General features: G+C 46.7%; 1 protein-coding gene across 4 annotated transcripts in view; it reads left to right on the forward strand.

Annotated features, from left to right (window-relative positions):
* Positions 1-14,144, forward strand: part of Pde10a (phosphodiesterase 10A) — a 461,462-nt gene that overhangs the window by 222,259 nt on the left and 225,059 nt on the right. For 3 of the 4 annotated variants that reach the window (XM_006523318.4, XM_017317460.2, XM_006523316.3), the window contains exons 2-3: positions 9,517-9,648; positions 10,700-10,822. In XM_006523318.4, coding sequence (XP_006523381.1) covers positions 9,600-9,648; positions 10,700-10,822 — 172 coding nt within the window. In that variant the 5' untranslated portion in view covers positions 9,517-9,599. The remainder of the gene's footprint in view (positions 1-9,516; positions 9,649-10,699; positions 10,823-14,144) is intronic. The other variant, NM_001290707.1, reaches the window with a different exon arrangement.

Consider the following 14,144-nt stretch of genomic DNA (forward strand, 5'->3'; position numbering starts at 1 on the left):
AAGAAGCCTTGTGCAGAACACCATGGGATGTGTATTCTTGAGTCTGGTTAACATGTCTAGCCACTCATGCCCAGACACCCTGCTGTGTTTGGAGCCCATAAAGGCTTTTCCAATGTGGGCCTCAGTACAGAGATACCCTCTCCCTAAGGGAAGCAAGAGCAGACAACCCTCCTGTGAAATAGTGGTACACATCTCCTTCAGCAAGAGGGAGTCACTGTGAATGTTCTCTGGTGAGCCAAAGAAGCCCTCCGTGAATGTGTTATGAATATGACCTTGTCAGGGATCCCTCTGACCCCTGGTCAGGCTCTTGGCAAAGCCTGCCTTTAGTCCAAGTGCGAATGGTGATGGTGCTTACAGCCTGAGACTGCTCACCTTCAGGGACCTTCTACTGAGATTAGCTGGGCCCTCCCTCTGTGTTATACCTGGTAAGCATTCTGAAGTCCGGGGTTGGTTCAAGGCTGTCCATCTCCACCAGAGAGCACACAACCCACCAGATCCCAGCTCTTCTGTGCATGTGTCTGTCATTTCATCTTTCGTGTACCACCCCTGTCAGGTCAATGCTTGAAGCCTTGCAGGTCACAGCTATGCCTTGTATCATGCTGATCCCTTCAGTGCGGGGAGGGCCAGTCTGTGTGGCAGATGATCCTTAATCCTATGCAAACTCTGAGCACAGGTTACCCTCTTGTCCCTGCAGAAAATGCAGCTAGGGCGACAGGCCAACTGCTGAACCTGTGGTCGGCAGGCAAGATTTCCTTTCCGCTGATGTGGCATAAAATGCTGTTGAGTGAATGATGACTTCTTTCCTCCTCCGTGTGAGAGCCACTCTGCTGTTATTGATACAAATGCCCAAAGAGCTGCCTGTGGGTTATTCAGCCTTCTGTTAGTATAAGGAATGTGGTAGGTAATCGAGTTAGAAAAAGAGAAGGACGTTTGGACTCTTTCCACCCATGGTCAGTTGGCCTGTGGAAATGTCCCATTAGAAGTTCCTGCAAAGCCTCTCAGGTGTGGCCAGAAAGGCAAAGAGAGGGGAGGAAAAGGCTCTGAGGCCTTAATATTCCCTCAAGAGCACACTCCCTGAAGACCTCCCTCAGGCTCCCTCTCAGCACAACACTGGTTGACTCAACACACAGAACCCTTTGGTGAACATTAAGATCCAAAGTACAGTGCTATGCAACTCTTTAAACTAATTCTTCTTTCCCTTAGAAAAACATTTTTTAAAAAATGTTTTTTTCCATGTAATTTTCCCCCAAATTAGTGTTGTTTGGCTTGGGTAGAATGTGTCTTGGTTTACTTTTTCTCTGGCTGTAGAGGGCAGAGAACTCCCAGCATGTTCTACTCTGCCCCCTGTTTTCTTCTGAGAGTAAGGACTTGCAGGAAAGTCACTCTGGGGTGGAACAGTTGAGCTTGCTCTTTCAAGCCCCTGCAACTCATCCCAGGCAGCCCCCAGCACAGTCTAGAAAGCCTTCTCTTCACACAGGAGTGCTCTGCCTTACACACCTGGTGGTAATGTGCTCGCAATCTCGCAGATTATAGTATCTGAGCGCTGCATGCAAGTATCTGAAGGACAGGGTGACTGGACCCTACTCTGATGAAACTACAAAGACCTTGGAGGCCAAGCACTCAAGCCAGCTTCCCCACCTGGCCCTTTTGCATAGCATGAAGCTAGAGAGGACAAATCACAAATGTGGCGTCCTGAGATAGAGAATATGTATCAGTCAACAGCATGTGAAGGGGGTTAAAAATGGTGGCAGCAAGGCAGAGGAGGGGCAGAGAGAAATGGTGAGTTTTCTGATATGTTTATGAGGAATGAAGCTTTAGGATGGTCAAGAGCCAAGGGGCAGTATAAACTTCTAGGATCTGGCCCTCCACCTTTACATCCTGGAGACTTGCAAATCCCAAGATTATGTAGTGTATGAAGAGTATGAAAAGTATGGCTTCTCCCTCCTGTCCTCATCTTGTCTGCCGCTGCTGCAGAGGCACTGGCTTCTGCCTCTGTAGGAAAGATGCTGCTAAAAGATGCTTGACTCTCTCTAGGCTTCCCAGTATCCCATGTTTGACTTAACACTGGGATTTTCAGTTTCGTTTTTCTTCTTCCTCATTACTGGCAGTGCACATAAACATCATCTGTTGCTACGTTTTCCCAGTCGAAGAAACTTAAACAGACTTCCTCTTATTACTCTTATATGCATAACTTGGTAGGCATGGTGATGGGGACCTATGTCATGTTTGCATATTTAGAAGCCCATATGACTAGGCAGAGCCTGTAGGGGGCTCAAAAGAGAATCTTTGTGATATGGGCAGGGGTTAGAGTATGATGAACAACCTCTTGATTTCTTGGTTCTTGTATATCAGAACAGAAAATCTGTACATAAACGTGTTGGTAGAAGCATGAACAGAGAGAATTTATCAAGAAAGACCATGGCTAGGGAGAGGGCTCACTCAGCCTGAGTTCTATCCTGGTGACCTACATCAAAAGCCGGCTGTGGTGGTGCACTCTGTAATTGCTGAACTCCTGTGCCCCAGGGTCGCAGGCAGCTAACTTGGAATACACCACACAGTGACAGAAACAAGAGAGACCTTGCCTCAAAGATAAGTGGAAGGAAAGAATCAATTTTCAAATGTTTCCTTTGATCTGCATCTCTTTCCCTCTATCTCTCATTCTCTCTCTTTCTCTCATACACACACACATACACACACGCACACACACACACACATACACACACACATACACACACACACACACACAGAATCATGATACATGCCAGCAAACTTCCCCATGCTACATTAATTTATTAATTTAAAAATATACTTCCAAAAGTGGAAGTGGGGCAGAGCTGGGAGGAAGGTTAGAACCCTCAGCGGGAAATGTCTACCAAGGGTGAGGACTTCACCGTCCCAGCACCAAGGGTTTTCTTATGCTATGCTCTGTTTGTTACAGTCAGCCTTGCGGTCTGCCTTTTCTCTGTCAACAGTCTTTCCGTATACTAACCCATAGCCTATGTCTAAAGCCGTTCATCTGCACTCTCCCCCCGATCCTGCCTCACTTCTACTAAAACAGAATTGCAAGCCTGGCTTCTAGCCAGCCCTTTCCTGAGACTTCTGTACCGCTTGTCCCATGATGACAGTGGTGGTCATGTGATTTTGCCTTGCCTCGGGAGACCTCGTCCAGTCTGTTTCCATTCAGGACTTTCTCACACAGGGCCATCTCCTTTCTCTTAGTATGACCCAAAGTTTTCATCTTCTGATGTTAGACTAAGTAACTTCGATCATTTTACAACTCTACCCGCAACTCTCTGAGTTTAAGCAAGTCTCTAGTTATGTGTAGTAGGTGCTTGAGGAAGATCCTAAAATGGGCCAGTGGCAGACCCCATCTGGGAGCACAGTATTAATTTATATGTAGTGGTCTACTAACACAGATCCTTAGTATCCCAACTTTGATGGATAATACACCCCTCCAAGTGTGCTGACCATTCCAGGGTCACTTTGGTGGCTTCTGTCATGGTCTGCTCTGTGAGGTACTTTCTCCATTTTATTTCAGTATCTCACAGAGACAGATTTTATTATTTGAATAAAATTTGCAGACTTACACTCTAGGGGAGATAAAGAACTAATTGAACCTTTATTTTATTCCCTGATTTGCTCCCACATCTTCAAAATTGGCCTTAAATAGTCATGTCACCCAGTTGGTCCCAACACATCAGAGGCAGAATGCCTGTACACATTTCACATTCCATGCTGCCTGCCTCTGCTGGGGAAGGTGGCTGCTATTCATCACTCTGTTGTTCCCAGAGCACAGAATGGAAGAGTGAGAGCAACCAGGCTCTATTTTGAGTTTCAGAATTCACACAGCCCAGCATGAGCTCAGGGAGGTGACAGACACAGTGGGAACTCCAGCTTTACTACTTTCCCCCCTTGTGAGCCAGACCTAGCCAAGCCCTTCCCTGGTCATGAGCTTGTGAGACTCTAAGAAGTGCAGGCATCGCTGTTCTCAAGTGAGTGTGCTTCTGTAAGCAGAGGATACATTTGATGTTTATCAAGAGCAAAGTTTACCCTGGTGTGGTGGCACACGCCTTTAATACAAAGAAACCCTGTCTCCAAAACCCAAAAAAAAAAAAAAAAAAAAAAAAAAAAAAAAAAAAAGCAAAGTTTAGGGTTTGCATTTGGTTTGCATTTTACTCTAGGTCAGAGCTCCTCAGCCTTTTTCTCCTCCTCCTCCTCCTCCTCCTCCTCCTCCTCCTCCTCCTCCTCCTCCTCCTCCTCCTCCTCCTCCTCCCCCTCCTCCTCCTCCCCCCCTCCTCCTCCTCCTCCTCCTCCTCCTCCCCCTCCTCTACCTTCTCCCCCCCAGCCTTGTCATTCTCCTTCTTTATCTCCAAGGTCCCTGTGGCCAGTTGAAGCAGGTAGCTGTATATCTGGGTTAGAAGAGACCAGAAATACATACTTCTCCCTGAGGCTCTCACATTTTTACTGAGGTGGAATTTTAAGATACCAAATTCAAACAGAACAGCTCAAATGAAGTTTCTGGGTGCAAAATACATAAAAGATTTACAAACTCTTGTGATATATATATATATATATGTAATTTGCATATATATGCAAATAGACCTTTTGGTTATTTTGCCTTTTAAAAAAGTATAGTGGTGTTTCATTTTTTTTTGGTGAAGGCAGTTAGTGTGCAAATGCACACATACATATACACACGAGTCTTTTTTGATCATCTCCACTTTATTATGTTTTTGTGAGAGGCTGGAGAGATGACACAGAGCTTAAGAGTACTTGCTACTCCTGCAGGACTCAGATTCAGTTCCCAGCACCCATATAGTAGCTCATAGCCATCTCTAACTCCAATTACAAGGGTCCCAGCACTCTCTTCTGGTCTCCACAGCCACTATACATAAATGATACATACAACATGCAGATAAAATACTCATACACATAAAATAAAGATAAATAAACTTTTCACAGCAGCTAAAGGTATAAGCAGCAATCACAGCGTCCCCCAGTGGTTGAATCAACAAATTGTGGTCTATACAGAAAATGGAATATTATTGTTCCTTAGAAAGGAAAATGCTGACTGGCTGCAACACTCAGCATCTTAAGAAGAACATTAGGAAGAGTAACCCAATCTTCAGAAGACAAATAGCAAGAGAATCCAATGCTAAAAATACCTCTCCAGTGGCTACATTGATAGGGGCAAAACTATCAGCGCTATTGGGAACCCGGGAGAGTCACTGAGTGGTGGGGACAGAAATTTTGTTTTGGAGAAAGAAAAACATTCTTGCAATGGGTGGTAGTGACAGCTAACTGGTAAGACTATATTAATGCCAGAGTCAAGCTCTTTACAACTGTGAAAAGTAGATTTTTTCCCCCCTGCTCAATCATGTTTATGATTTTTTTAAGTGATTTGAAGAAAAATCAAGAATAGTGGTTAAAAAGTATTTCAGTTCTGAGCTATTTTATTCCCTTCAGATATCTTACACAGTGATGGTTGGTACCCCTTTCCCAATTGTCTTGAAGCATCTACCCCCATCCTTTGCTGAAACACAAAGGCCAAGTCTTTCATTCGATGCTTCTGTGGGCTGAATTCTGTTTTCAGACTAGCTCATCTCCCAAGGATCTCATCCCAGAGTCAGGAAGGACTCACATTCTCAGCGGAGGATCCGAGGGCTCTCATCTTTGCTGGGTTCATTCTCTGTGGTCTTGACTGGAGCCCAAACTAGAGCCCAGATACCACACTGGGCTTCATAAGTCCTTATGAGAGCTCACTCCAGGGTACTGGGCCTGTTGGAGGTCTTCTGTTTGGAACGTCTCTGTTCTTGATTATTGTCAGGATGGGGGACTCAGAGAGGCTTCCAGAGCATAAGCCTGTGCACTTTGAACTAGAACTCCCACCATGATGGAAGAAGAAAGGGAGACAAGATTATCTGGCAGACAGAATAAAGATAGGGAGTGACTTGAAACAATCTCTGGTGTAGTTCTGCCTGGAGGCACCTCTACCTGAAGGTTAGATATACTCTTCCCAGCAGTGCCCAGGAAGAATGTCCATCCTATTACAGAGTGATCCCTTACAGAGAGGAACTTGGAGCATGCATAGATCCCATCCCATGCATGCGTGTACATGGTGTGTGTGTGTCCCTCTGTGTGTACACATATGTGTACATGTATGTGTGCGTTTTTCTTCATCTCTCCTTGCTCCTTCCCTTCATTAGCTTACAATTATTTCTTCACAGGTTTCTTCTCCCCTGGGGGAGCATGGTCTCTCACAGAGCTGTAGTCCTGGAACCTGCTGAATAGTCATCGTAAGGAAAAAATGTCTAAGCCCAGCATTGGCTCAAACATAGATGGTATTTATTCAATGTCTTACCCCCACTTTGGTTGGATTCTGAAAACATGGGTAGTATACACTGAATGGATGAGCCTTTTCATTTTACTATTTTAAATTCCTGATTTTCATCTGTACAAAAACATGGTGACATATTTTAGGGCCAAGGAGCTGTGGAGCCCCGGAAAGCAAGGAGGCCTGGAGCAAGAGTAGGGTCTAGACATATCCAAACCCTGGAAATCTTATACTAAGATCAGCAGGTCGTACTTCCCACCTTCGTCCCTCCCCTCCCCTTATAAGGTCATGTCCAGCAGCACCCGGAATTCCTCTTTATACAAAGGAGGCATCCCCAGTACCCTGGCCCTGGCCAGTGATGTGCACTCACCCTGACTGCCCCTACTCATCCCCTCCCCAAAGGTTTAAGTGCCCTTTGTTCTCTCCATTAAATGAGACCAGTTTTCTGAAGCTGCTCGTGTGTGTGTGTGTGTGTGTGTGTGTGTGTGTGTGTGTGTGTGTGTACGTGTACTTTTCCTACATACCCACTGCTGACCAAGATCCTGGACCCACCCATACCCGGCTAAGTTTCTCTCCCTCCAGTCCAGCCATGTGCACCCTGGTTACCCCGAAGTGGGGAGAAGTGGACACAGCTGGGAGTGTGTCACAGCTACATCTGTAGCCATCAATCCATAAGCCTTGTCAGTTACTGAGTCTAAGTGAGGGCGTGGCCCTCTTGGCACATAAGGCACTCAGGAACACCACCAGTACCATCTACGTGGCCACTAAAGGGTGCCTTGTTCTACTTGTCCCTTTTGGGCTTTGCACTTGTAGTCCCAGTTCAACACAGTACCCATGGTGTCATCTGTGCTAGGCCCACCTCACCACCCCAGTGCCAGCCACATAGGCCTGGGCTCTTGCCAAGGGAACCAAATCATGCTGACTATCCCAGAGCTCTGCTTTATACAGTATCTGCTCATGTAAAGCAAGAAGAAAAATCCAACTCTCTTCATTCTCATTACCAGGCAGGGGAATGGGTGCAGGCCCTAACTACTGTAGCTCCAGAGCCTCACCCTGAGTGTTCACAGACATTTTTGGTGTCCCTGGTTTGGGACTGAATCATAAGGAGCTATGGTATGTATACATATACATACATATATACATACATACATACATACATACATACACACAGAGAATATCCCCTGCCACCTTCAGCCTCAGGGACTGAATCAATTGGTCACAGGAAAGCTCCTGTACCATTAATGGATGAATCAATGGTTATTCCTTCTGTAATTGAGTTCCTGTTTTCTCCACTCTGATGATAGACCTTCAGTATACGCCATTATTCAGGTTCCATCCAGAGGAGACTCACCCCTTCTTCTGTAGCCAGGCAGCAGTGTTGGATCCTCAATATTACCTCCTGGCTCCCATGAACACCTTGAATCATGCTACACAACTCAAGCAGTTGCCGGCTTTGGTTCTTTTTTATCCAAATTTAATTGGCTGATTTTTTAAAATCTACTCATGTCTCATATTTAAGAACAAAACTTTGGCTTTGGTCTTTTATAGACAGACATCAATATGGTATTCTGGACTTTGAAAGGAGTTCACAGAGCAGACACACAGGGCTGGAGGCCTGGAGGTGCAAGAATGGCAAACACATGCTTTGTGCTCCTCCTCAGAGAGGGAAGACATAGGAAATTCATAGCATCTCATTCTGCAGATTCCAGGTAGCCAGCCATGGCACCCAACAGGACACCAGGCCTGTCTGACCCAAAGACCAGTTTCAAGGTTGAGGAGTATGTGTATTGTGATTGGTCTGGTGATATGACGTCATCAGGGCTGGATTAGAGTGGAATCTACTGTATTCCCGTGCAGGGTTGTATTTACTGCTAACTCTACTCAAGTTATTATGGGAATGACTGACATGGGTATATTGTATGTTCAAGTTTATTCAAATTCTGTCTCTATGGTGGATATTAACATGCCAAGCTACTTAAAAGCTCTTAAGATAACGTGTGATACTATAGAGTCTACTTTATTTCCAGATATGATCCATCAGTGCTTTCCCCAGGCCAGGACAATTCACACTCTAGACAGGGATGGAGCAACTAGTTCAACTAGTTTCCATGTGGCTCTTCAGGTTTCTCCTTTTGTTCCATACTAAATAAGAGGCACGGGTGTCCATGAACACCATTTAGTCAGACCCTAGCATCCCACCCAGAGCTGTCTTCCTACCCAATGGGGTGTTAGATCCACCTTTCTTCAAGCTGTTGAGTTTTCTCCATCTGTCTCCTCTGCCATCAGCCATTTCCAGCACACACCCCTTTGCTGTCCCTTTCCACCTGTGCCTTTTCCCAATTGCACGGACATCTCTGCTGCTATGGCTCCCAGATTAACAGGACCCTTCAATGGGAGTAGGCTCCCATGGCAACCCTCAGGGACTCTTATGAACTGTCTGAGTTAGGCATAGGTAGAGGATAAGATTTTGATGTTTCTTTCAAATGTTAAACACATCTACAGTTCATTGTGAGTTGGGAAGTCTAGGCTACTAAAGACCTACAACTTCAACTCAACGAAACCAATGCTCTCCTACCTCCTGCAGTGCTGAAAGATGTCATGGTTGGTTATAGACATGTAACAGACAGCATCACTAATTCAACATTATGTATTTGAGACCCATTGGTCTGTTGAGGGCATGATACATGTCTGTGCTATTCTTCATAGGTCATCTCAGTATGACTCAAGCTCCCACCTTCCCACCTCCTCTCTGGAGCCTTCATCTCATCTACTAACCCGAATGGGAGACATAGCTTTCTCCCCTGCAGGCTGTATCCCTGAAGAGACTCTGGATGCATCAACTGAACTGTAGCTCCCTGGGAAATTTGCCCAGTGAAGTACCCCTTGTAAAGCCCCTTCAGTAACTGACTTGCAGAACCTCCATGGAGGGCCCAAGCTGGATATTTGTCCTGAAGGGGCTTCAAAGATTTGAGCTAATGGTATCAGGACCTGGGTTAGTGTGTGTTCTTACATTCTATACATATGATGTCAAAGAAGTTCCAAGTGTGTATAGTGTGACCAGACTCCTAGTCACACTATACACACCCTGTAAGATGGGAGATTCCCAGAGAGATCTTAGTCCGACAGGATGCTATGTTTAGCCATACTTGATATTAATGCCATAACCTTGTTCTTCCCGGCAGGCTGCCTCCCATTCGCACTTAAAGGTGGGAGCAAGGGCCCCGCTCTATTGGCACTTCGAAACCGCACAGACTCTCGGGGGCAGATGAGCAATGACTCCACAGAAGGCACCGTGGGCTCCTGCAACGCAACAGGTATGAACAGACCCATGACAACATCAACCCCAGGACCGTACTGCCAGCCCTTCCCTGTGTTCCTGTCATTATGAGCTGGAACCTCATGAGCAAAGTGTCCAGGATGATGCCCCGTAGCTTGGAAGGACATTGTTACCATACGATGTTAGCAAGGGACCGAATAGAGGGATGTGAACTCAATCAGATTTCTGAAGTTAGAGCAGACTCCTTGATAAAATGCAACCATCAAATTAGCAATTCAGCCCTGCAGCAGAGGCCACCCTTGATCACCAGCCAGCAGGAGCAGTGTGAGGATAATGCCCACTCTCTACAACTCTCATGGCTTTGTTGCTAACCAAGTATTGGCAAAATACTCCCAATCAATTTCATCTTTTCATAAAACCAGACTATTGGAACCTTGAAAGAAAGTTTCCAAAGTGCGGAAATGGCTATCTCTTTCTGTTCTAAGGTAGAGACCAAGGGACTCTCTGCTGTGTGGATTTTGTGTATGAGGGATGTGAAGTCATTCCATACAGAGAATTGATGATTGAAGAAAGATAATATGATCCCACCCAAGTCTAGCTCAGTGATCCAGTAAGTTATTGACGTTACGTAATAGAAGCATAGATGATCAAGGGCAGTTACATCCATGAAAAGCCCAGCCCAGCCCAGGCTTATGACTCAAAAACTTGGCATCCCTTGCGCTCCCTGTACAACTGGCAGGCAGCTCAGCCTGAGGGCCATCTCTCCTCTGTCTATTGCTTATTGCTTTGAGGGAGTGTATCATGTGAGTCTTTTAAATATCTACCCTTCCTTTGCCAGGAGGGAATGCTTCAATTCAGAGGAAATAACTGACAAATACAGAGCACCGACTTCAAAAAGTATGCGTGTGGTTAGGAAACCACTACACCTTCTTGACTCTCTCTTTGATGTGACTATGAAAAGTAGGTCTTTCACACGTGATCACAAAGGTCTCTGTTGAGCTGAGTGTGCTCCGTTGGTGCTGGTCACATTGGCTCCTTTGCTTGTAAATACCATTTTAGTGCCTTTCCTATATGATTGTTCCCAACAGGAGGCAGGGGACAATCCTTGCCCCAGCTCTGCTTTCCACCTGGGCCACACGACACCAAGGGAGAGTACGGTGCTGTATTCCAGAGACTGAGCAGTGCCCAGAAGAAAGAAGAGTTCACAAGAGGTCAGTGGCCAGTGCAGGAGAGCTCCAGGCAGGGATGGTCCCAGGTCTCTGGCTGGGTGGAGCCTGAGCACAGACCCAGGCTGATGCCTGGGAGAATATCCTGGCCACAGACAAATCAAGGCCAGAGGTCATTCTGCCTTAGCCACTTCCAAGGAGGTAAAGTGGCTAAGTCTTACCAGGTGAACAAGCATGGAGTGGAGATCACAGGGCCATGGATGTGGAGAGGAGCAATACATACCCTGCAGTCCACAGAGGACATGGGTGTTGGGGAAATATGTAGATTTGAGTCCAAAGCATGACGTAATGCGATGGGTTTGTGGTGGGGTAAACAGCTGGAGAGATTAGCACCCAAGAAAAAAATCCTTGGCAGCTCAGAGAGTGACTGCATTGGGAGAGACTGGTGTCCAGTGATCGTGAGAAGAAGGAGGAGAAGAAGGACGAGGAGGAGGAGGAGGAGGAGGAGGAGGAGGAGGAGGAGGAGGAGGAGGAGGAGGAGGAGGAGGAGAAATAGAGAGGAGAAGGGGTCCTTTGGGGTAGATTCTGCTTTGTGCTTCTGCCCTGGATGGTATTGTTACAGTGAAGAAGCTTAGAGTGGGAGGAGAGACAGTATGGCTGTGCATTGCGCATGCTGAGAGTGAAGGTCTTTCTGGCACTTATCCAAATAATGCCAAGAAGGCAGAGATAATACACAAGCTATCCTCTTTGCCTTGGCTTCCTAAAGGCTCCCAGAAATGACAGTCTTTGAAGGTTCCATTGTTGTTGCTGTTGGTTGCTGTTATTATTAAGGCAGTATCTTGGGGGAGGGGCTGTGAGTATGGAGTGTGAGGGGCTTGAACCCATGACATAACCAAGGCTTACCTTGAACTTCTGATCTTCCTGACTTGACCTTCTACGTGTTGGGATTACGGGTGTATAGCATCACTCTGTTTTATGCAGTGCTGGGTATGGGTCCTGTGTGTCATTTGTGCTAAGTAAGTATTCTACTGACTAAGCCACATCTTGATCTGTGGAACTTTAATGGAAGAAAGATATTAATAGCGTTGCTATGGAGTGTGAGGGGAAAGAGTCGGGTCTGTGCTCAGGCTCCACCCAGCCAGAGACCTGGGACCATCCCTGCCTGGAGCTCTCCTGCACTGGCCACTGACCTCTTGTGAATTCTCCTTTCTTCTGGGCACTGCTCAGTCTCTGGAATACAGCACCGTACTCTCCCTTGGTGTAGTGTGGCCCAGGTAGAAAGCAGAGCTGGGGCAAGGATTGTCCCCTGTCCCCTGTTGGGAACAATCCATATAGGAAAGGCACTAAAATGGTATTTAGTATTTTGTCTTTGATTTTTGGATCAGTTGGTTCTTTGGTTTCTGTCCTGGTCTAACTCCTAGCCTTAACTTTACAGAGTTAGGAACTAGACTTTCAGAAGTTATAAATTCATCAGAACATGAATTGTGACTGACAATTGTACAGATCCATGTCTAGGGACCAGGGCACTTGCCTGTGCTGCATGGGGCACTACCCAATGCTGAGACATCTAGGAAGCCAACACAAGTAGAGGTTGCTTAGTGGACACAGGATGGAGGAACCTGGGAAGCCCTCCTGTGCTTATCACAGTGACATCACTGGGTGGGCGTGTCTTGTTACCCGGTTGAGAAGTTTTTCGGGGTGACTTGGTCTTGCCTTTCAGAATTCACTGTTTTGCTCACCTATAGACCCAGGCATAGCTGTGTTGGCATCAGTTGTGAACTTGGCTCTAGGAAGCAGGTCTCTGGGCATGCCTGTGAAGGAATGTCTAGATTTAGATCAGCCTATGAGAATGTCTGGGAGGGATTGCCTTGATGAAGCTAACTGTGGGCAGCAGGATCAGTCCCTGAGCTGGGAAGTCTGAACTGTATAAAATGGAGAAAGGGAGCTAGGCATGGCGAGCTTGCATAGATTCCTGGATCCCTGCTCTTCGCTATGGATGCGATGTGACCAGTTTTCTCAGGCCCCTCTACTGTGGCTTCTTCTCTCTGATGGACTGGAACCTGGAACTGTGAACCCCTTTAAGATGTCTATATCAGAGACCATGAAAATATGAACACTCATCAATGAGCCAGCTTCACACATCAGCAGCTCTTCAGAGTGAGGCTGTCCCTAGCTTTCCAGGGTCACATAGCAGTGCGCAATTGCCACATGCATGCGCAAGAGCCTAGCAGTCCCTTTTCCGCCTTCCTTAGAGACTGACAGTGGAGTATCACAATCTAGATTTGGAGCTAAATCAATCTCAATCAATCCCCCTCCCACTCCCTCCCCCTGTCCCTCTTCCTCACGTACTTACTGACACTTACATTTGATGCACCATAATTCTGCCATACAGATTATTTTAACTATCTATAAATTTTTTTCCATTTTCTTTCTTTTTTCTTTTTTTTTAGTTCAGAAGGTATTTTTGAAGACATAATCTTCTTTCAGGACCAAGCGAAACTGCAGGGTATGGTGGTCAGCTTTAAGTGTCAGCTGATATAATCTAGAACCATCTGGGAAGATTCTCAATGAGGAATTGTCTGTATGGGGTTGGCCTGAGGGCATGCTTGCAAGAACTCTTTCTCCCTCCCTCCCTCCCTCCCTCCCTCCCTCCCTCCCTTCCTTCCTCCCTCCCTTCCTTCCCTTCCCTTTCCTTTCCCTTCCCCCTCCCCCCTCCCCCCTCCCCCCTCCCCCTCCCCCCTTCCCCTTCCCCCTTCCCCCTTCCCCCTTCCCCCTTCCCCCTTCCCCCTTCCCCCTTCCCCCTTCCCCCTTCCCCCTTCCCCCTTCCCCCCTTCCCCCTTCCCTTCCCTTCCCTTCCCTTCCCTTCCCTTCCCTTCCCTTCCCTTCCCTTCCCTCCCTTCCTTCCTTCCTTCCTTCCTTCCTTCCTTCCTTCCTTCCTTTTGAGACAGGTCTCACTATGTAGCCCTGGGTAGCCTAGAGATCCTCATGTTAACCATGTTGGCCTCACACTCAGAGATCTTTCTGCCCCTTGCCTCAGAATGCTAGAAGTAGAGGCATGTGCCTCTGTGCCTGGCTGAGAGATTTTCTTAATTGCATTTAATCAGATGGGAAGACCTACTCTATGTATGGGTAGTACCATTCCCTGGCTTTGTGGTGCTGAACTGTGTGAACATAGGGTTCTAGCTGAGGTCTAGCATGCCCATGTTTATTACTTAGTTCCTGATTATAGATGTGATATGACCCTAGAGTTCCTGCCTTAATCGACTTTCCCTCTGCAACGGACTGCAGCCTTCGTCCCCTAAGCTAACTTTGTCAGGGCATTTTGTCACAGCAACTAGGAATGACACAGGAGAGCACAACGAAGTCA

The sequence above is a fragment of the Mus musculus genome, chromosome 17 (assembly GCF_000001635.26).
Source record: "Mus musculus strain C57BL/6J chromosome 17, GRCm38.p6 C57BL/6J".
Taxonomy (NCBI): Eukaryota; Metazoa; Chordata; class Mammalia; order Rodentia; family Muridae; genus Mus; species Mus musculus.